The sequence below is a fragment of the Panthera tigris genome, chromosome D2 (genome assembly GCF_018350195.1).
Source record: "Panthera tigris isolate Pti1 chromosome D2, P.tigris_Pti1_mat1.1, whole genome shotgun sequence".
Lineage (NCBI taxonomy): Eukaryota > Metazoa > Chordata > Mammalia > Carnivora > Felidae > Panthera > Panthera tigris.
This window is the reverse complement of record NC_056670.1, coordinates 19,805,776-19,830,453: the sequence shown is the minus strand read 5'-3', so window position 1 is coordinate 19,830,453 and position 24,678 is coordinate 19,805,776. Positions and strand designations below refer to the sequence as shown.

Genomic DNA, 24,678 nt, shown 5'->3' with positions numbered 1-24,678 from the left:
AAGAATCTCTTAAAGTAGCACAAAAATGTTAATATATTTAACACCACTGTATTATACACCTAAACATGGTTAAAATGGTAAATGTTAATTATGTGTATTTTACCCCAAAAGAAAAAAAAAAACCCTCAAGTGAGGTTCTCTCCATATAACCACATTATTAACCATGTGGCCAATTTATTCTTCATTGGAAAGTATAAAAGCTATTGGTTTCCTAAAATACAAGTGATAACCTTCACTGTACTATTAGAACTTAAAATTACAATTGATTAGTCTCTGTAAGACTAATCAATATTTGACTAGCCAGGGCATGAAGGCACCACCATAACATTTCCTTTCAGATGCTGTCATTGCTTGAAACTATTCAGCAACAGTGTTCATTCAGGCAAAGCAAAAAATCAACCTAGATGGCGCCAAATCACCCCCTTACATCAGGAAGACAAACATCTGCCTGAGAATTTGCAAAAAGCCCTAGAAAAATTCCAACATGAAGAAAGGGCATGACAGCAAAACCACAATCCAAGTGTTGCCCTGATTTAAAAGGCAAACGAAACCCTGATAATGAATAGCAGCCATCACATGACAGACCTTTCGTAAATCATTTTCTGGGGACCAGGCTTTTTAGATTGGGCTAAATCTTTCCCTCCCTCACTCCCCACCCACCCCCCCACCCCCCCCACCCCCCCCCTCACCCCCCCCACCCCGCACTTTGGCTGCTCTGTAAAAAGAAATTATTTACCAACTGTCTTAACATCATAGGTAATGGAATAATATATCAAATGAGATGCTTCATTATTCCTGCTGAGGCTTAACTCTAAGGAATGTATTAGTGTTTTGGAAGAACTGTAAAAGAATTCCAATAAAGACAAATGAAAGAAAATATAATTATATCCTTAATGGGTAGGATTCCTTAAATGTATTGGTTTAAGTGGGAGGGTAAAGAATTGCTTTTGAAAGATGAAGTAAATACTTAAAGTTTCTAGTCTATTCAAAGCAAATTATTAAAATTTAGCTGTCTCCTGAAATGCCTTTGTTTAAAAAAACTGAGTTCTTTTCTATTTGATGCATTCATCATTTAACAAGCCTTTCCCCATTTCAGTACCTTGTTCCTTTCATAGTTATTCAAAAGCATTCATTATTTGATTTGCTTATTTTCTTGTATTTTGTATGTATCCTTCAGTAAAATTTCTATTTGTTCTATAACAGCAGAACTTATGTCTGATTTGTTCACCAAAACTTGTATTCCTAAGGCCCAATACAGTGGCACACACTAAAAGGCTCAAAAAAAATCTTTTTAATGAGTAAATTCATCACTTCACTCATTTGATCCACAATTATGTATTGAGTAACTTTACTCCATAGCTACAACAACCATATTAAGATTTCACAAATGTCTATAAGCTGCATTTTGGTCTCTGGGATTCAAGAACTCCGAAAAAGCAGAGAAAGACAATCTGCAGTTTCTTTAGAATCTAATAAGTTATAACACCTTAAAATTTTACATGTAAAGAAGCCACAATACAGCTTTCCTTCATATGAATTAAGACTAGTTATTACATTTCATGATAGCCCTACCTGATACAGGTGAACATTTTAGTACAAACACTCTACAATAATGATTCTTTCTATAAAAACAATACCTTTCAATATCCAAATAGTAAACAAAATCTGTAAGAAATGTTGTCACTAAACAAAGGCAGGCATTGTGTTATGAGCCTAGAGTGAAAACTAAACTGTGGATTCTTTTTCTCACCCAATCCTTTCCGAGCCACTTATATTGCTTAACTTAATATACATTGCCTCTACCAGAAAAGGAAATACAAAATAATGTTTTCTTATGCTTAATGAGAAATTACTATTTCTGCTTAAAATTTAGTTAACAAGAATTAGTTGTGAGGCCAGGGACAAATCTTGAACCCTTTTTTGTACCTGACCCCATTTCTCATTACCCCCATGGTTTCCAGGAAGATTAACCTGGATTAATTTCAACAGGGGGCTTGCTTATCAAAACTGCTTTAACAGTTGAAGGCCTTCCTGCTGCCCTATCTTACTGGGAAGTTTAGGAAAAGAAAAGCCTTAGAAAATTTAGGAATGCTACATAAATCTCACATGAAGAACAAATCTGTTTTGTGAGCTGCTACTTGGACCCTGCTTTGATTTACTGGGAACACTTACAATATAGATATGGCTCTTACTTCTGTGCACTAAAAAACAGAGCATCATAGCTTTAGAGACTGGATAATTCTGGCCCTCCCTTAATGAATAAGGAACCAGAGACCTAGAAGAGATATCTGGCACTGGGATTATCTCCTCCTTTCCCCTCATCCAATGCTCTTTTCATAACAACTAGCTGTCAGTAAACGGGTACAGTAGCCTGGAGCCTCTTTTCTCATTACCACCATGCCACAAAAACACTGGGGAGGCTGATGTGACACACATAGCTTTTGCAGGAAGGAACTTTCAAATCTATGAACTCTGGGTGACCACATATTGATGCATATGTGGCAGTGAGACACTGTTCTATGTCTTGGAAGCTCTGAGACCAAAAGGAGGGCAGGAGAGCTTGGGGAGAGGAGCCAGACGCAGGAAGAGAGCAGAGAAGGCAAGAGTCCAATAAATCAAGTGTTCTTTAACTGCAGCTTGAGTTCTTCCAAATTCAGAACCACATTTCTTATTGGATATTTTCTAGACATTTTTTCAAATGGTCTTTTAAAAACCTTGCCATACTTACTATGAAACACAACTGTTATTTTCTGGAATGTTAAGGAGATGAATAAAAACAAAAACTCCTAGCTTACAGGCAATTTTACATGAAGCACCTCACTATTTCTAGAATGCATGTGATTCTTAAAAAGGCACAATTTCTTCAGCCCTGATCTTTCTCCTGAGCACTCTACCTACATATCCACCATGACTTCAAGTCAACATTTTTCTCTAGAATAGCTTTCCTACTAGGTGTTACTATGTCTGCCCTTTCATATTAGAAACCTTGAAGTCATCCTTAATTCCTGTGTTCTTCATTCCACCAGATCCTACCAATATTCCTCATTTTATTTCTGATTCCTATACGTCATGGGGATGAAAGGCACAGCACAAGGAATATAGTTAATGGTATATAACAGCACTCACTATATGGTGACAGATGGTAGCTACACTTGGGAACACAGTATAACACAGAATTGTCAAATCACTATGTTGTACACCTGAAACTAATGTAACATTGTGTCAATGATATTTCAATCAGAAAAAAATTAAAAAATAAAAATTACATAAAAGACATTCTTCATTCCCATTTCCTCATATCCATCCCTTTATCTTCCTGCCTGTCTCATACCTCCCCAAAGTTCTCAGGCCTTCTTCCCCTTACAGATACTATTTAAGTGGCTTCCTCCAGCCACCACAACACTAAGTTACCTGACCCCCATCTAGTCAATTGTGCCTGTACTAATTTAATTGTCAGTTACAACATCCAGACCTATAGATTCCCAATAAGTACTGCCACTCACAGTCAACAACTAATAGAATCTGTCTTAGCATGTCCCTGCAGAGGTATAAAAGTGCTTTGCATTCCATATTCACTAAAAGCCTACACACCAGTAATGATACGTGCCTCCCACTACCCATCCCAGCAGGTCAATGGGCTATAGAATGGGGAGTTCATAAGTAGTCTTCAAAGGACTCTCCCTGCCTCAGAGCAAAGGGCCATGAAGCCACAAGCTAAAAGCAGAGCCTGTGTGAGGAAGGAAGACAATGCACATCAGAACCAAGATGGCAGATGCTTGTGGCTGAGACATGAAATGTTCCTTGAGCCACAGAGAGAACTGGCAGCTCCTGAATCAAGCTGCTTGGATTTTTTTTTATCCTCTTATGCCAAGTAAAACTAAAAGAGTTTTGGATCCAGAATCAAAGTTCAGCATGCCCCGATAATTCTTTATTGATAGCAAACCTTATCCAGCCTATCATTCCCTGACAATTTTCATTTTCATAACAAAGGAATAACAGTATTTCTAATAGTAATGAACTATCCTATTGCATGACAACTGAACACCATCAACACCACCACAAGAAAAAAATGAAAGAAAAAAAAAAACTCCACTAAGGAAAGAAAACATTTACTGTAAAATGCAAAAAATATAAACATGTTTCAATAAACAAATGAAATCTTTTCTCAACATAAGAATCCAGAAAGTAGTATCCCAAAATAAAAGTTATAATCATTCAGTTCTAAACTAAGAAGAGTTGCCAACAGTATTATGGTTTTTTTTCCAAGCAACTAAAATCACGGAGTCCCATCCCAAAATGATAAAACCCTGCAGCCTTTCCTTAAGCACTGACATGGAAGGGTCTCTCTGAAAAATCACATAATCTCTCACCCAATGCTTTTCAATTTCAAATGATTTGAAACTGTTCAATTTAAACTGATTTTAACATCAAATCTATGAGGAATTGTCCCCATTTTGTAAGTAGGAGAATGGAATCTCAAATGACAAATGACTTGCCCAAGTCATTTGTTAATGGGCTGAGATTCAACAGATCTCATGGCTCCTGGTTTAGTGTTCTTTTTAATACTGATCTCTCTTAGTTGTTTCCCTTGCTGACTGCTTCAAAAGGAAGCATGGCATGGCATCGAATCAGGGTAAAGAAAAAGGGATAAAGAGGAGAAGGTATGAAGAAATATACAATATAAGCACCTCTGGAACATTCAAATTTTAGACTGTCTTATCATCTCAGACAAGTGCTCCCTAAGAACCTCCAAAGCATCTTTTTTGTGTATGTTGGCAGAGTGGGGAATAAGACAGCTCTATCTCTTATTGCTTTTATCTGTTTTAAATATCAATATTTAATTTACTGTGTTTTTCCACTAACAACAAAGACATGAGATTTTTATTTTTCCTGATGAGCACAAAGATTTTTAAAAGATGTGACTTGTCAGTGTAACTAAAAAGAAAAACAAAAACAAAAAGAAAAGAAAGATGGTGAATTGAGTTTCCTCCCATGCTTCAACAATCAGACAGTTATAAGACTTGGACAAATTGCTTAAATTCTCTAGGCCTTTCCTCATTTGTATGCTAAACTAGGAAATCTCTATGGTCCCTTTCAGTCCTACAATTTCATTCATGATTCTAAGAAGTTACTCAGCTCCAACCATGCACACAAAGTAATGTGTTAGGCCCCAAAATACTTGAGTCTCTCATCAGAAACTAGTTGGACTATTAGTATACCAACTCAAGAAACAGGACAACAGGTAAGCAAATTAACTTCTCAATAAAATCCAAAGTGATGCAGATATATTAATACAACACGTAAACAAATGAAAATTGTCAATGTGTGATGGGCCAGTCCAGAGGATGCCACAAAATGGCGGGACTTTTAGCTATACAACTGGAAAGGTCAGAGATCAAAATGAGAAAATGACTTTCTAGGTGGGTGATATTTTGATCTATAGCCATTACAGTCAAGAATGATCATGGCTTGGGGGTGCCTGGGTGGCTTAGCCAGTTGAGCTGCCAGCTTCGGCTCAGGTCATGATCTCACAGTTCATGGGTTGGAGCCCTGCATCAGGCTCTGTGCTGACAGCTTGGAGCCTGGAGCCTGCTTTGGATTCTGTGTCTCCCTCTCTCTCTGCTCCTCCCCTGCTCATGCTCTGTCTCTCTCCTTTGAAAATAAATAAAAACATTTAAAAAAAATTTTTTTAAAAGAATGATATTGGCTTGGGGATGCCAAGAGCTGATATCAACCAGCTAAAATTATGAAACTGGAATGGTTTGAGGAGCAATGGGAGACAAAATTAAATAAGTAGGAAAGAACCAAATATAATTAATATTCAGTGCCAAAGGTGGAAAGCTAGCTTTATCTGGGAGGCAATGGAGAAATGTTAAAGAAATTCAGAGCACAGATATAAAATGATAACAGTTGTGTTTTAGAAAAGAATCACATACTCTGAAATGATTTACACTCTCATCCTGTCATGAGGCCCACTGAGCAAAAATATTTTTTACTAAAAGTAAAAATATACTTAAAAAATATTTTTTAAAAAGTATAAACTATATCACGTCCAGTCCCAAAACACATCTTGGTTTTAAAAAAAAAGAAAACAAAAGAAACAAAAGGAATTTCCAAATGATTCACAGATTGCTGAATTCTGTAGACTAGATTTTCCCAAAAAAGTTTTTCATCAAATGATATTGTGAAGTGCTGCATATAAGAGATTTACCTAACAAATTCACAAAATGCAAATAACTAGCATATTAGAGGCTATAAGCAGTCTCACAGGAAAGAATCTTTTTAACTGTCTATGACAGCATTCCTCAAAACTTATCATGGAACTTTTAAAAATATGATACTTATTAACATAATGCAGAACTAGTGTTTCACAGTACACCCTCTTGGAAATAATACCAATAAATAACACTTAGTCCTAGGAGAATGATACTCAACAGAAAATGAAATCTATTAATAACTGACACACACACAAAACATACAATTACTTCCCTTTTATCAGCATTAGAGATCAACATGAACTTATAATTTCTGTTTGCACTTGTCATTCTCCACATCACTGGTTCCCAACTTTGGCTGTATATTAAAGTCGCTGGCAGCTTAAAAAAAAATTACTAATGCCCTAGCTTTACTTCCAGAACAATTAAGTCAGAATCTCTAAGTTTGAACATCAAGAGTTTTTAAAAGGTCCTCAGGCAAACACACACCAAGGACAGTTAAGAACACTGCTATAGGTTCAGTTTACCAACACTAAAATGGCTCAGAGTTTGGGAAATGAGAATAGGAACAAGAATTCCAGTTAATTCAACTAGAAAATCTATTCCTGAAAAACTGAGTATTGGCTATATTTATTCTGCACATGATACTGGATCTCAAATATTCCTGGCTTTCTCTTCTATTTGTTCATCATTATGTTGGTGGTTTCATCCTAATACTACAGAATGATAAATTGATAGTCAAAGATTTCTTTAAGGGTGTCTTTAATTTTATACAAATAGAATCAAATTTTCTATTGTTTGCCAAACTTGAACTGTTGGTCTCAGAAGTTTTAGTTTGATTTCCATAAAACACAGCCAGAACTAAACTGCAAAGCCAAAACTTTTAACTGTCTTCCTGAAAAATACATTTTAAAAAAAAATACGTATCAAAGAAGGTTCAGGACTTACTTAAATGATGCTATTTGTTTTATAGCCATCATTCCAAACTTAGAAATTTTATCACCCAAAATGCAATGAAGGCATTACAGTAGTCAAAACTTCATAGTTTCAAAGCATAGTTAAAAACTCATCTTCCTGGGAATGCATTTATCATCCAGGAAAGTAGTGGGAAGAAGAAAGTAATAACATGTCACTAAACCCAGCACTTACAAAGAAGTCAAAAGTTGCAAAACAATTTATATTGCAAAATGTGTAGTTATCTTTTTAAATTTCATCATCTTTCAGTAGACAATGAATATAGATAACAGGATCTCCTAAATTTAATCTGAATTTCAAATCCTTCTACTCACCCTCTCAACCTTTCACTTGGATCTGTGCATAACTAACTTAGATGAAATGATATGATGATATATATATATCACTTTCAACTCATTTGATTTCTGGACCATATGACAGAGAAATGGTCTCCCCATCCTTTGTTTTGCCTTTGCAAAGGCACTTAGTTGGTTCTTTCTGTCAGGAATGACTTTCCATTTTGCCTCCATTAAGACACTGAAGTCATGAAATCACAGGTCTGGAAGACATTTTAACCTAATCCAATCCCTGCTCTCTGTCAGAAATTTTTCCACAAAGTCCTAATCTAATCTTACCCAATATACTCAACATACTCATTTCACCTATCCCTCATATCCTACTCAAACACTTTCTCCTCTAGATTGTGACCTTCTTAAGGACAGAAGCTATATGGCCACCTTTTCCCTCTACAGTCCTGCACATGGACGGTGCCTAGCTCCCAGGGAAGGCAGTAAGTATCTCATGAGTGTCATCCTATTGTAAGGCCAATACACAATCATTCACTCTAGCCCCTTCTTATAAGCATTTCCCCCCTTTGCTTGAAAACCCTTTTAAGGTGGTAATTATTTCCTCTTTAGCAGTCCCATGGACCCTAGTAGACAACAGGAAAGTTTTTAGATTCACAGATTATGAGTTAGCTCATCATATTTTTCATGTATGAGAGGGATACTAAAGTGGAGTGGTACTCAAATGAGAAGAAACACATATCCATGTTCCCAGTAAGTACTGAAATACACTATTTCCTCAATTTTGTTAATATCTCCCTCTCAAGGTACTGACTCAAGACAAGAAAACAGTCTCTCCAAACCTGCAAACCTAGGGAATATACAGAGCTTCTCAAACAGCACCCCCTGTTGACTTACAACCATTGTCTTCAAAGATCTCATAGAAAAATTAACAATAAGTTCTATTTAAGAAAACAACTTCAAACTAAGTTAAACGTTTTCTCATTCACAGGGGATTAAGGTTTCCTGGTAACTCTCAAAGTAAACAGGCACATGGGAATTGAAACTGGGTTTTTCTTTTTTCCTCTTAAAAAAAGTAATTGATGGTGAAGTCAAGAAAAAACTGAGAAAGCAACACTAAAGGTTCTATAGATTTGCCAATAGTTGGTTTCATCTCTAAATTCCTTCACTCCCCACCTATCATCACTTTAACCATTAAGAAGTAGAAAATTTGAATGACTGACCGATATTCTAGGGTGACCAAAGTACTAAAAGTAGTGAATGCTAACAAAGAAAACACATATTTATTTACACACTTCTCCTAGCATTCTGATTACATCAAACAAAAGAAAAAAGAAAGGCTATGTAACCTATTTTTTTTTTTTTACCACTTAAAGTGTAAAGACAGCTCTTTCAAGAAGGAATGTATGCCCAAAGAAATAAAAAACTACAAAAGAACTAGTTTAGGATAAGCCACAACTGCTAAACATACAAAGTAAGAGAATAACATTCAGAGGATTTAATAATTTAATTCAAGGATCATGTTACATAAAGAGACGTAAAGTAACAAAAAGTTCTTCTCAACCACAATTAAGAACAGAAAACGTTTCATGCTGTACTAATCCCTCTGCATGTTGGCTGACTACAATTTCCCACAAATGGTATAATGTTGACTGAAACAATATTAACGTTAATGGCCAAGAAGAAGGAAATCCCACAACAAAATCTTTTTGGAAAACAGGGACAGCACAAGCTTTTTCCACCTAAGATATTAATAGTGGTGACCTTTCCTTGAATAATGCTGGCAACTGACTAGCAAAAAGAAACACCCTAAAGAAGAGTACTATTCATATATAGTACATATATAAAGAGTGTTCATCATACACTGGTGTAGTGTTTTTTTTTTTTCATGCTTTAAACACACTATGGTATTGCTGCTATATACATAGTTTAGTGACAGGTTTTAAGAAAATTTTCTTATGCCCCATCTAAAGAGGACTGCTCCTTTAAAGATAAATTTTTTAACGTTTATTTATTTTTGAGAGAGAGCGACAGAGCACAAGCGGGGGAGAGGCAGCTAGAGAGGGAGACACAGAATCCAAAGCAGGCTCCAGGCTCTGAGCTGTCAGCACAGAGCCCGACACAGGGCTCGAACTCAGGAACCTGAGCTGAAGACGGATGCTTAACCAACTGAGTCATCCAGGCACCCCAAACACAAAATATAATTGGAGCCATTCATTGAGGAGTTAAACTACTCTACACACACACACACACACACACACACACACACACACACACACACACACCAAATTTTGTTAAGTGTGAATGCCTAAACCTTTTGAAGAGAGGGCAATTGTACAATTATTCAAGTAACTGAATGGCTTTTATGCATTTTAATCCAAATCTTGATTACAAGGCCTCACTATTTCTCAACTACATCAGAAGGGGTGAAGCTACAAGTACACCTACAGATCAAAATCTAAGAAGCAGCACAAACTGCCTGCTCTCTGTAGGGGCTCTCTCACTTCTGGCCTATCTGCTTCTCTCTCTGGCTTTTGTTCCATGTTCCCTTCTGTGGATGGGCTTCTTCGGCTTACTCACAGCTGCTTCTCCCTTATCATTCCAGCTTTTAAATGTCTAACTCAGTCCCCCTGGATTCTCCCTCACCCCGTGCTAACATCATGACCTTTCCCATTCTGTTCCCACTATCACTCTGGGTCTTAGTTTCCCAATTTGTTAGAGATTAATCTCATTAGGTGAGTTTTCAGAGCCCATCACACTGGTCATGGCCATCACTGGATCCCACATCTAGACCCATCAGTGGTGGCTAGATGAGCTGGGAAGCAGAGTAAGGTAGTACAAAACATGGCTTGCTCCTCTTCTTTTTCACGGTAGGCTATGTAGGAAGGCAGGCATGTAATGAAGTACAATTCAGACATACAAACAAGGTTAAGGGTTGAATTCCCCAAAGAATAAATTCCAAAAATAATCTACCTTTTCTAAAAGAAAACACAAAATGTTAAACACATCAAGAAAAAAGTTGTTCTTAAAAAAAAAGAGTCCCAAAATTCAAGAAAGGGCTGATTCAGGAGATTACAACAAACCATTATTTCAAGTTTTATAATAGCAAAGTATCAGAGGTACAAACTTCACAACAACCAACTTAATGTGATTTTGAAATCTGATTACACAAGGTATAAAAGACTACAAAATCCATGCCATTTATTTTACTGCATTAATTTGCCTCCAGCCTTTTAGTTGTCTCCTCTCATGCACTACAACAACCCTAACTCAGAACCCTACCTAGCAAAACTTGTAGCTTGACAGAACTTCTCTCAACTATAGAAGCTTATAGCCCACCCAAGAGGGCATGAGAACTGCTGATTTAAAGAAAATCATTTATGTTTTACTAACAGGAGTCAAAAAAAAACAGTCAAACAAAGTTGGAAAAGCACTCTTCAAGTGAGCTGCCACCAACTAGCTGCCTGACCTTGAAAAAAAAATCAATCCAAGACTATTCAGAGCACTGTCTAGAAGAAAAAATATGCCATCACCACATCCAACTTTAAAATGTGCTAATTCTTCTGTGAGCCCATTTTGGGTCAACAAAGTTTAAGCTCTTTATTAAATATCACGGCATTCACTTGAGTCACACTAAATGGCACTACAATGACCCCATCAATTTTATGGACTGTAATCCTTCCACTGAGTCCTTTACTCTAGAACAACCTTATGGAGTCCATAGTGAAGAAAGAAAATCATACAGGAGTTCTGACTAGTGAGTCACAGAAGCCAGATGAAACCTTTCAGAGAGATGCTTTCCATAGTTCCATATGCTGGCCACCATAATGGCCACATCATCTCCAAGCCGAATGTTAGGTCGAGAGAGTAGAGTGAGAGACAGAGCAGTAAGCAATACCTAAGTGGGCCGTGACCTGCCAGTCTGAAATCAAGTATCTTCATTTTATGTTAGCATAAATATTAGCTAGCAGTGAATTGGGGCCAGCCTTTCTTCTTCAATTGGGTGAAGAATAGCAATAAATGCCAATTCTTCATGTCTGTACCAATGCACAGCACCTGAAGATTATATAATCTTTAGCTACTTGAGGATCCTATCAATATCACAGATATTATGACCTCCCTATAATGGTACAGGGTATATCCAAAATGTTGTACCCAGATATCACTGTCAGATTTAAGATGGAACACTGATCCTGCTCCTGAAAGTGAAGAGAATGGTGAGAGGTCTGAAAATTAAGTCATATGATAAATCAGAAACTAAGTATCTTTAGTTGGAAGAAAAGAAGGCATAGAGATGTTGTAAAAAACCATCTTCAAAAAATTTTACACCTCCAAATAGCAAAACAAAAACAAATGGGGAGAGCCTTTCTAAAAAGTTAGCATTCATTAAAAATGATGTGCCAGATATATATATAGACATATATAGATATATAGATATATATAGATATATATATATAGTGTGCAACTGTTGTGATACAGAAGGAACTTCAGTACTTGATGGGAAGCAGAACCAGATGACTTCTCAGACTTCTTTCACCAAAATACTGTATATGCTATAAACTGACAACAATTCATGCATCCATGAGCAACCTCAAACTTTTAGCAATCATGATTTGTTTTGCTCCATGAGTTGGTAGTGGCTGATCTTGGTTTTAAAAATATTAGCTGTCCACTGCAGGAAAGTAGAGAGAAAGAATAAAACCATAGAACCATAATCTCATAGCCAAGATAATCACTGTTAACATTTGGCATAATTCCTGCCCCAATCATTTTTCAAGGCATAAATATATATAAGAAAATTTGAGTCAAGCTATACCTTTTGTCCTGATTTTTGCATTTATATGACCATTTTCTCAAGTTGTTAAATATTTACCAAAAAAAAGCAAGATTTTTTAATGCCTATCTAGAAATATAAAGTTTGTATATAGCATATTAGCATATTTCAAGCATACATTAGGCACTTGGGTTATTTTTAGTTATTACAAATATTATCACAATGAATATCCTTTTAGATTGATCTTCAGACACATCTCCAATGATGCTGTATGTATGTACAAGACTGAATTTGTCTTATGCTATCTTAGGTATAAAAACAATTTGAATCATATGACAACCAAAGGATATAATTAAATATACACACAGATACAGACTACCACAGCAAAAGCAAGGTTCCTGTGACGAGAACTAATCAAACTTAATCCTTCCTCAGAAACAGGTAATGCCACTATCTTGAAAAACTGCTTCTGACCCACACAAATATGCTTATATCCATTTTTTAGTGTAATTCTGGCTTATCTGTATAGTGTGAATATTGTCCTGAAATCTTAGTATCAACCATAAATAAAGAAGTTTGTATCTCAATATTTTAAGAGAAATGCTGACAATTATAGGAATTAAGGACTTTAATCCGTTCAAGGAGAACATTTTACAAAATAATACAAAAGCCTTTTTTTTAAACTAAGACCAATAAATCATTTAACTAGACCTTTCAATTGTAATTCTACTCCAGGTATGCTGAGTGTCACTATTTAATCCAGAGTCCTGCCTGGTGACCCTTCTTAAACAAACCTATGTTCATGAATTCAACTGGATTTTCCATATGACCCAATGCTTTGAGTTGATGGTTTCAAGAAGAAGAATATTTTTACTGGAAAAACCTAAACTCTCACCAGCTACTGATTTAAGATTATTATTCACTTAAAAAAAACTGTGGTAGTAATTAGGGCATATTGACTACCATCAACATACATTTTACAGGAATCTTAATGACATTCCCCATTCCATGGTTGCAGAAAGAGGAATAAAAAACAAAATACGGTTTTCATAAAGCAGTTGTATGAAATGGCAGCCAGAAATGAAAGCCAAAATACAATATGATGATGGAAATCTACAGGTGATTATACAGCATGCTACAAATATGGGCCCAACAGCTAAGCTTCTCATGCCAGATAAAACACCAAGGCAGACTTGAGAAGACCAGAAGAATGGATGATGAATAAGTCACTGAGATGGTCCTTTTCTTAATCTTTTCTCACTCACCTTTATCTGCTAGACAGAAGAGAGAGAAAATTATGAGGCATAAAAATAGGATTGATTTTTATCTTTGACAACTTTCAAAAAGATAACCAACCTGCTTTTAGGGGTTGTTCCGTTTTTCTAAGTCTTATACATGGTCAGTTATCCTTAGTTAGCCAGTAATAGGAGAGAACCATGATGACAAATTCTCTCACTGAAACTCACTCTTAGGGCCACTCATAATCTCTGAACATTAGCTTCAAGGCTTAACTGTCCATTAGTAATGACATCCATTAATGATCACCTTTGCATAAGATCAGAACTAACACTGTAACAGCCCTCTCCACATATCTTCAGAAACATGACACCAAATACTCTTCACTGAATACACATCTTTTCATAACATTTGAATTGTGAGCCATATTAAAACATTACCTGTAAGATTAGAATTTTAAAATATACCAATTTTACTTAAATCAAATTTCAAGGGTACCTGGGTGGCTCAGTCAGTTAAGTGTCTGACTCTTGATTTTGGCTCAGGTCATGATCTCAAGGTTTATGGGATGGAGCCCTGTGTCTAGCTCAGCACTAACAGTACAGAGCCTGCTTGAGATTCTCTCTCCCTCTCTCTCTCTCTCTGCCCCTCCCAGCTCCTACATGCACACACTCTCTCTCTCAAAATAAACAAACATTTTAATTAATTAAATTTGATTTAAATTGTTTAAGTATAAATTCTCAGTGTTAGAGAAAGTATATCATGTGTGAGTTAATTGAATTCATTTTTAAATAATTAAACCCAAACTTATTTCTATTACCAGAGGAATATGATCTATTCAACATACACAAATAATGACCAGTCGAAAAAGTAGAAGCAATTCTTTAATTTCTGCCTTAGCCCCCGCCCCAGTAAAAAGATTAAAGAATTCCTCATCTAAGATCACCTGAAACACTCATTTGGTAGAGTAGAGGGAAACAAATACTCCTTCCACAATTTTCCCCCAAAGACAACACTTCCTACTTTCCAGTCTCAAATGACAAAAGTAATCTGTTTGAATTAAAAGGATGAGTTTGAGGGTACTAAAAATACACTACATAAGCCACCAAATAGTATCTTATTTATGTTAGTCTTACTGTTAGCTCTCATGAAAAGCCATAGTTTATGGGTCATTTTTCCAAACGGACACATTTTAAGACTATAAAAATATCCCTACATTAAAAATGTGTGATGTATACTTTGGGGAGAAATAATGTATATAATCTGATGCAATGGAAAAGTTGGCTTTCAATTATGATGCTGACTGGATTTAGTCTTCTTCAGCCATTGGGACTCAGGATTCCTAAATAAAGCATGGTGCTTTGATGAGTCACATTTGCAGCACAATCACTACACTCATCCCCACCTAATACACTGTAACACATTTTCCCCTCCCAGATCTGGCCATAGTTATTTCACAAGGAAAAAAAAAAAAGAACTGATTAAAAGGAAACAGGACAGACAGTGAGTAAGCCATGAACAACTGCCCAAAGAGCTGTAAAAATCCTGGCAGAATCATTTCCATGTGTTTCAATTAAAGTTGCCATGAGAGGTGGAAAATGAACTAGAGAGAATATTGATAAAGTTGTATCCATTCCCTCCCTTTTGTAAGTATAGTTAGAAGCCAAAGAATAAAAAGTACAATTATTGGAGATCTTGCAAAGTATTCACATAGGAAAACATGTGGAATGTATCCAATGAAAACATTCTGATTTATAATTCCATCAGCCAATCAGAGAATATTTTTGAAAAGCACTTTATATGCATTTTTAATATACACAGAAAAAATGCTAAGGGTTTATAAACAGTAGTTCTCTTTCAAGGATGGGATGACAGATTACATTTTTTTAATCCTTCTTGTGTGTTAATTATAGATTTGTTCTAGACAATTTAGAAATGACTTATAATCAGGAAAAAAAACAAATTTAGTACAAACGACTAGGCAGTTAAATATACAGAGGAAAATGTGATAAATAACATTTACAGTTTTAGCAATTTTTTTCTAATTATAGTAAATTTTTCTACAGAATGATTTCCTCCATTAAGAAGTGTTTATATAAAAATAAAAAATAAAAGTTCAAAAAATAAATAAATAAAAAATAAAAAGAATATGACCCAATTAAAAAAAAAAAAAAAAGAAGTGTTTATAGGTTGAATTGTGCCCCACAAAATTTCTTATGTTGAAATCCTAATTCCCAGCACCTCAGAATGTGACCTTATTTGGAAACAGGGTGACTGCAGATATAATTAGTAAGATGAGATCACTGGGGTGAGCCCTAATCCAATATGACCACTGTCCTTATAAAAAGAGAAAATTTGGATACAGAGACACACACAGGGAGGATGCCTGTGAAGACAAAGGCAGAGATAGAGCTAACACATCTACAAGCCAAGGAACACCAAAGATGCCAAGCAACCAACCAAAAGCTCAGGGAGAGGAATGGAAGAGATTCTCCCTCACAGTTTTTGGAAGGAACCAACTTTGTTGACACCTTGATCTTTGACTACTACCTCCTGAGCTGTGAGACAGCCAATTTCTGCTGTTCAAGCCACCCAGGTTGCAGTACACTGTTACAGCAGCCCTAACAAACTAACACAAAAGGTTTCAAAGCACACCACAGGAAGACATTACACTTTGACCACACACAAATAGTTTTGTCATAACTATTGGTCTTCTGGTAGATAGTGCTTGCAAAATCAATCCTCCTTCCATATGCTCCTCCTCCCCCCTGTCCATTGCTACATTTAGGGAAGGCTACATAACTAAGTTTTCTCCTTTGGAATATGAGAAGTAACATACACCACATTCAGGCTTTAAGACTGGGGCACACCCCCTTCATACTCTTCCTCTTTCTCCCAGCTCACATTTGAACATGGCACTCACCCAGATCAACCACAAAGATGAGATCCATGCCCTAAGGAGTAGCAGAGCTACTTCTTAGAAGGAATGTGAGTCTTTAACTGACAGCATGGGACAGAGCCACCCATGAAGCAGGAATATGCTCCTTACAATGTTACATGAAAGTAAAGGAAATAACTCTGTTCTTTAAGCCACTAAATTATTGGGTTTCTCTGCAATACCAGGTTAGTCTTTTGCTCTAAGAGAGCATCAGGGGAAATAAAATATTCCTAACACATGCAGTAAAAGAGCATATAGAAAACCAGGTAAATCTCTGAAACAATAAATGTGATTCTATAGGAGAAATTTAAGTATAAACTGCTACAGCTCCAAATCTGAAACAATGTATGTGATGATCTTAGTAGTCGTTAAGCTACAATTGAAAACCTTTGAGGGAATCTGCCAATCCTTATTCTTAAAGGTTTTTTTTTTCTTAATGATATTTTAAATTTATTTTTAATTTCAAATATTTTCATGAGAATAGATTTAGTATATGATTTTACATATATTTTAATGGTACAACAACAACAACAACAACAAAATGACATATAAAAGTCTCATACTCCTCCAATCTCCTCTCTAGGGAAAGCCAGAATAAAGATAGGAAGGTAGCCTTCCAGACTTAGAGGTTATAAAATAATAAGCGTGGTCAAGTTTTAAAATCAACTCAAGAGAGGTTTTAATTTGGGTTTGTGATACACACCTAGAGTGAAAACCAAAACATATTTTAATAATAAGCATATGGAGCCTTCATATCTGCCTTACTCTGAGAAAAGAAAATTAATTTCCCACAGATGCTAATGACCAGCAATGTGGCCTATTTCTTGTTCTTAAATTCTTCCAAAATGCCATTATGTGAAACTGAAATACGTGTGAAACTAGAAGCAAGTTCTTGGAGAACAATTCCACACTTCTCCATTACTTCATTCTACTGTAGATGAACCATAGTGTCTACTTCTGTCTGGTCAAAACACTGAAAAGTACTCTTCTGGAATTTGGGGTGTTTGCCTTTTATTAAGTTACAGGTTTTTTTCCCGAGGGTGTTTATCCAAATCCTGTATGGACACTTATCAGGAAGACACGCTATTGAACTAAAGAAGAAAATGAAGAGATGTAAATTACTCCCATTTAGTTATTCAGGACCTCATTAACCTGTGACCAAGGATGGAATCTATGATTCCAATTCGTGGTTTGGTGGACGCACACATGTTCCTGGATTCAAACATGTGTTTCTGTTTAAACTGCTGGAATGTATATATGGCTCCACAAAGAGTGATAAATATTAGCAAATCTTCTAAGAATGAAGGTCCTTTATGACCACATACACCGTGTTTTGATTCAGCTTTTAAAATGTCTCAGTCACACAAAGCTGAACAATCTGCTTTTTCCATCTATCCACAAGTTAAAGAACAATGAAATAAAATCCTTCCACAGATCACATCTATCTGCACCTTCTCAGTCAACCCAAGGCAGATCTGTCATTTTTGCTATGTGTCTTCTTTGTTCTTCCTCACGGCAAGCCTGCCTTAGGTAAAAGGCAGGGCAGGGCATTCTGAAATGCTCAGGTACTGATATGTTGGATATTAATCACTAAGAGATAATGCCAAGTAAGGAGCTTCCGGTATAGTACAGAAACTTCAACAGCCTGAGCCTAAAGAAGGGCTGGAAAACTATTTCTGCCAGCACAGCATTTTTAAATTTTAAAAATTTAACTCCCTTTTGAAAAGGGCCCCCCCATTCAAATAAGGAACTTCATCATATAGGATATTATATCTCACCATGAACTATGAATTCCTCAGATGTCCTGTGTGCAAGCCAAAGGTCTGAAGTGTGAATGCCACAAGAATCCTTCCACCCCTGGTTAGCCTTCTTACATTGTGTTTCTCTGCCTAGAATGCCTTCCCAAGCCTACCTCATCTCAGGAACCCAAGAAGTCCTTTCTCATCTTCTAAAGCCCCAGTCAAGTGTTTAACCCTCTATAGCCCCAGACTCCCCTGCTATTTATATGAATATTGTCAGACACCAGACTAATTTCTTTAAGGCAGAGACTATGCCTTGTTCGTTTTAGTCTCTTTTGTGTGTGGAATAAAGCAAGTAGTAAATAAATACTTTCAGAATGAAGAAATGCCAACACAAGCATCGGCTCTGAAAATATTTGCTTACATATTCCTGGAAGAGAATGCAAAAGTTAGCAAACAAAACATGTAGCTCACACAGAGGCAAGAGAATAAAGAGGCCATAAAAGGCCACATCTGGTTACACACAGGTTGATTTTTCCAAAGGCTGACGACCCTCCCCAGCGTTATTTAACTTCATCTATACTTGTTGCTTTATTTCACTCCAGGACACCTGTATATTTGTTTCTACATACATGCTTTCTGAATCCCAACAACAAAGACACAAATATAATAAATCCAAATAAATGAAAGAAGAACATGCACTTGAGTCAATTTCTTTGAAAGGACAGACATCTTCCCTTATATAAAGCACTTATTTTAAAACAGAGCTGACTAGAAATAATCAACTGCTATTCATAGTTTCCCTTATTCCTTTTTCAGTCAGGTCCATTCTCATTTCCCTTTGTTATATATGACTAGCCAGACTGGCTTCACTGAAACTCAGAACTCTCAGAAGACAGGGACAGATTGAATATGGTTACCAAGAGTGAGCAAGCAGGTCTAAAGGTGCATCTTTTGTCGATTATATTATCCCACCTGTGGTCATGCTTACTGGAAATGAGGAAAGCTGTGAGGGATTCCTCTCCATGTCTCAGGTCAGGTATGTATAGGGGTAAAAAGAAATAGGGGGCAGCAGAGAAAGAATATAATCAGGACAGCCCACCCGGCAGCCTTCATTGCCTCTTTGCCTCCAAGCAAAAATGTCCTTAGATTTGCTCAGGAGGAGCAAGAAGTTAGAATGGTTATGTCCCAAAGAGCATCTCACCCTTTCTTTCCCCTAAACGTCTCCAGCTGTCTCATGAAAATCTATTCCCCTTCATATGGAAGGGGAGTTTTTAGGAGTTTTGAGTATAGCCACTGCAACATGCTGATTTCTCCTTAATTATCACCAAGGCAGGAGTACAAAGCAACTTACCTTCTGAAAAAAGTCTTCCCCACTTTTGCCTTTTCCTTCAGCAGCAGCTGTAAATAAAAACATACACATTTAAAATAGTTTCTTTTTCAATCTCTGTATTCAAAAACCTCTCAAGTATCAGGTATGAGAATACAAAAGTAAGCAAGATGCCATTCTTGCTCAGTGACTGCCAGAACAGACTTCATTTCTGATGCAAAGCTGGTAAAAAACAAAACACTAATCCAATCAATTATACATCTTTAGATAATTTCACACTTTTTTTTTTTTTTTTTTTTTGGTCTGAAAGATTCAGGTCTCTCTTTTCACACATTGATGATTATAATCTCATCCTTTCATAGTTAAGGAACTACATGAAGAAATGCAACTACCAATATAACCAACTATAGTGCTTTAAGCACTTCCTTTTTGTTCTATGCTTTGCAGAGACTATATAATCTACTTGGGTTTCAGCTGGCATCATACTACTTCAATTCACACTTTAATTCACATTTATAAGATAAAGACAAAACAACATGAGGATTAAATAGTAATAGCGAAGGTCACAGACAATAATAAAACTTCATGGGAGATTAATTAAAAGGTCATTACATTTGAACAAATTGTTTTTATATGTAAATGGTAGCCTATAAATACATGAGAAACCCGGTTTTCTACATTCGAAAGTCTTACAACTCTGTGAACCTTTTTTTTTAAAGTTTATTTATTTTAAGAGAGAGAATGTGTGTGTGAACAGGGGAGGGGCAGAGAGAGAAGAGAGAGAGAATTCCAAGCAGGTTCTGTGCTGTCAGTGCAGAGCCGGATGTGGGGCTCAATCTCACAAATCGTGAGATCATGACCCGAGCCAAAATCAAGAGTCAGATGCTTAACTGACTGAGCCACCCAGGCACCCGATGTGAACCTTTTTTTAAATCTGTAGAGAGGAGTAGGCAATTTGACTAAAAGGAAAGAGGGACCAAAGAGACAAAAGCGCCTTGCTCACAATAGCCTCAAATTGCATCTTTCAGAAGGCAAACACCAAACGGGTCTCAAATTCAGGTGCAGGGTGGAATAGTGGTTAACTGGAGAAGCCACTGGCCAAGACAAGGAAACAAGCTGGAGCAAGAACTCTTAGGCAATGAAACCTGGAAGACCATGGTACCCCAAACACTTACTGGTCAACACTATCAAGGGGCACTGCATGTACATGCATATACATGCATGTATGTGTGTCCAGGACACTTATAAAATTATTGAAGACTCTTGTGTGTCAACTATACTTCAATTTAAAAAATTATTAATGACCCAAGAAATGTGGCAGGTGATTCTGTTAAGTGGAAGACTCAAAACTCAAATAAATTCCCTCAAAAAAAATAGCAAGTACTAAAATATAAATTTTTTCACCAATTTTAATCTCACAGTTAAAGACACCTTCTACAGTCTTGCAAAATGTGTATTTTTATCCACATGTTTGCATCCAAAAAACAATTCAGAGTACATGTTTCTGTGATTTCCAAAGACATTCTGAATAAATGTATGACAACAAGAGCTAAAAAGAAATAAAAAATTTAAAACTGTATTCTAATGGTAGGCTAAACAATAACCTCTCAAAGATAGTCATGTCCTAATGCCTGGAACCTCTGAATATGTTACTTTAAGTGGCCAAAGGGATTTTGCAGGTGTGATCAAATTACATTAAATTATCTTGAGACAGGGAGATAATCCTCAATTACCCAGGTGGGCCGCATGTCATCATATGGGGTTCATTGTAAGAGGGAAGCAGGAAGGTCAGAATTCAAGAAGGCAATGTGACAACAGAAGCAAAGGGAGGGCAGGACATGTAACAAAGAAAGGAGAGGTCAGAGGAGAAAGGCATTAGAGATGCTATACTGCTGGCTTTGAAGATGAAGAAAGGGGCCACAAGCTAAGGAACATAGGTGGCCTCTAGAAGCTGGGAAAGGCAAGGAAATGGATTCTCCCCTGGAGCCTCCAGGAGGAGCATGGCCCTGCCAACACCTTGGTATATCCCAATGAAACCCATTTGAGACTTTGGACCTCTGGAACTGTAAGATAATAAATTTACATTATAAACCATTATACTTGTGATAATTTGTTACAGAAGCAAAAAAACAAACACACACACACACACAAACAAAACAAACCTAATACATAATGCCAATACTATTTTTACTTTCTGCACAAGTACCATACTTTCTACAGCATGAACTGAGCAAAGACATGTGAGCATTTCAAGCACACATTTTCACAAATACATTCTTGGTAGTTAACTCTACAAATTATGATTTCTACTCTCTAATCTGGAAATATGTCAATATTAATAAAACTTTTAAAAATACAAAAAGCAAATTTGAACCAAAAAAGCAAAGCTCATACTTTCCAAATAAACTGGAAAATGTGGCTGACTGTAGCTAAAGGGACAACCTAGGCAAGATAAAAATGACAGTGCCCAAACCTAATGACACAAACCTAATAACAAGTGCCTTGGGGGAACTTCAACTCAGCCATCTCTTAGGCTGCCTTTATCTCTAAAGCAAAAAAAAAAAAAAAATTGAAGGGGCCCTACTCGATAACAAAATTGCTTGGCAATGAAAATTGCACAGCAGGGCACAAAGATGTGAGAAAATTCTAGTGACACCAAGGAAACTCTTCTTTGAAAAGAAACTTTAGAATCAAAGATATTTCCAAAAGCCTATCAAGCAAGAAAGATTCACCCACAGGGAACTCCTTCACAACTTATAATTCATCACTTTAAATTTCATATTACAATTATAGTTCATTACAGACATTTCCTTTAGGGCATTTATTTTGCTCATGATAAACTCATTATGTCACAACCTTTAAATCCCCCTTCATTTGAAGTCCAGCTAAATAGACTTCATAGAATGGCCTTTCAATCCCTGGATGAATAAAAAAATGGAGGCGGTGGGATTTCCTTAGGCTCAAATTATAACTATGTTCCAGAAAAATATCTAAAATTTAACAGAAACCTGCACATTTAACCACCTTACGATTTCCAGGGGAAGAGGAGGCAGGGATACTCATTAGCACCAAAAATACTCATACCAAAATTCTTTGGCCTTTTTCATTCCAAGTGTTTATGTATAAAAAACTCCAAATCTGAGACAGATTTTCCCCTAAATCTAGAGTAATGTCCATTCCTGAAGCCCACAATTACCCTAATAAAAAGACTCTGGTTGGATACTTAATGAGATCACTGTCTTAGGTATAAACCATGGTTAGTCCCAGTCATTGGCACGTTACAGTGACTATTCCTTATCTCATTTCCGGGTTGCTGGGTCTCCTGAAGGACTTTTACTGACCCCATGCAAGCAAAGCTGCCATGGTTAATATGTTCATGTTCATTTTAGAGATGCAGAAAAGAACAAAAAGAAGTTCACTCTTTCATTCCATAAATATTTAAGTCCTGTGCTGGTGAATCAACATTGGCAAGGCCCTGACATTCAACTTACGATCTTGGCCTATATTTTCACAGCCTCCCACTAGTGAGATAAAGCCAAAATCAAAATTTAATTTTAGTGACAACTTTCCCAAATATCTTTTCACAATCACAACTCTATCCAAACTAAACTTATTAGAAATTTAACTTAGCTGTTCTCATTTGGGACAATGTACTAAAAAGCTACTCATTTTACTCTTAAATCCAACACTACAGCTGGGCAGCTACTGCCAGGCCTGAAGAGTGAAGGGTGCTTCTAGGAAGACCATCTAAGAACTGGATTGTAAGAAAAACATGAGATATGATAATATCTTGACTCAATGGTTGTCTTTTCATTATGGTTGGAGGGGCAAATGTTGCCTGTGAAATGAGCCAAGACATACTTGATGCCACAGCATTCCTTGATCTTTGAAGTCTAATTCTATTCTGTGGTATAACAGTTCTACTGAGTCCTCACACTCTTACACACTGATACACTCCTACCTTTTATATTCCATAGTAACAGGAATACACACATAATGACTTAGCAGGCTTTTCCCAATGTCTTTATAACAGACTTCTGCCTGATGTTCCAAGATGTAATCATTTGATTGTAAAATCCCTGGACTACACTTGCCAATGAAAGCAGTTGTCTTTATTTTCATGACATAGAATTCCAGGAATAAATTACTTCAATACTACTGAAACATAGCTTCATAGATCGTGCAGGTAAAGCATTTCACATTTTAAGCTGAACAATTCATTTTTATGTTTATTATAATTTCTCCAATGTTTTGCCATATTTTATTTGATATTTTTGCTTCACAAGAAATATGGGATGGCAAAAGCCATAGCCAATAAAAATAGCAAAAGTTGAAACAGGTGTAAACTATTATACTCCCCCAAACTACAGGGCAAGTCTAGTTAATTACTGAATTAAAGGGTGGGGAGGGGGTAAGCTCGATTTTAAATTCTTTGTAGGGCATATGGAAACTTATTTAAATATCCTTTTCACTCTGAAATGCTTTTCCATTATAACATCTGATGCTTTCTGGAGTCAAATCTAAAAACACAAGGACTAAAAACAGTATGGAGTATCTTCAAACACTCCCGTGATAGGCAATGCGTTTTTCCCTTAACCCTATGGAAACTGAGCCAAAAAAAAAGTTCAAATTATAAAATAAATGAGAAATAATACTTCAAATTTATAAAGATTCAAGGCATTCCTCCCTTTTTCTTAACACAAACCAACTGTAGCATATTTGCAACTAAGAAGGCTGTTGTATGTTAAGGTCACCTGAAAGATAAATGTAACCATGTAGGTAGCCTCATTCTCCCACAAAAATACTTCACTAAAATTTCAAAACATTCACTTATTATATCAACTTAATCAATATGCTTAAAGAGCTTTGCCAGATACTTTATTCTATATAACACAGTTTTCAGAAAACTTCCATGACAATTGGGCCAACTTCACTGAAAGAGGAATCACAAAAAGATGTAGAAGATGCAGTTGCTATATACTCCCAGAAAACTTTACATGCATGATTCATATCTAACACTCTAGAGTGGCATAAAAAGTTCTGAGAATTGATTGAAGAAATAGACATTAAGCTTATTTTTAAAGTTTCTTTAATTCTCAAAGTCATTCAAATACCCTAGTCAACCAAAACACTCCAAGTTTAAACATCAGTAATGAATAGTGTCTTCTGAATGTTGTATATCACATT

General features: G+C 36.3%; 1 protein-coding gene across 8 annotated transcripts in view; it reads right to left on the bottom strand.

Moving 5' to 3' along the window:
* BICC1 (BicC family RNA binding protein 1) overlaps positions 1-24,678 on the bottom strand; it is a 285,342-nt gene that overhangs the window by 164,076 nt on the left and 96,588 nt on the right. For all 8 annotated transcript variants that reach the window (XM_042960566.1, XM_042960567.1, XM_042960568.1 and 5 more), the window contains exon 2: positions 19,516-19,562. In XM_042960566.1, the coding sequence (XP_042816500.1) occupies positions 19,516-19,562 (47 nt within the window). The remainder of the gene's footprint in view (positions 1-19,515; positions 19,563-24,678) is intronic.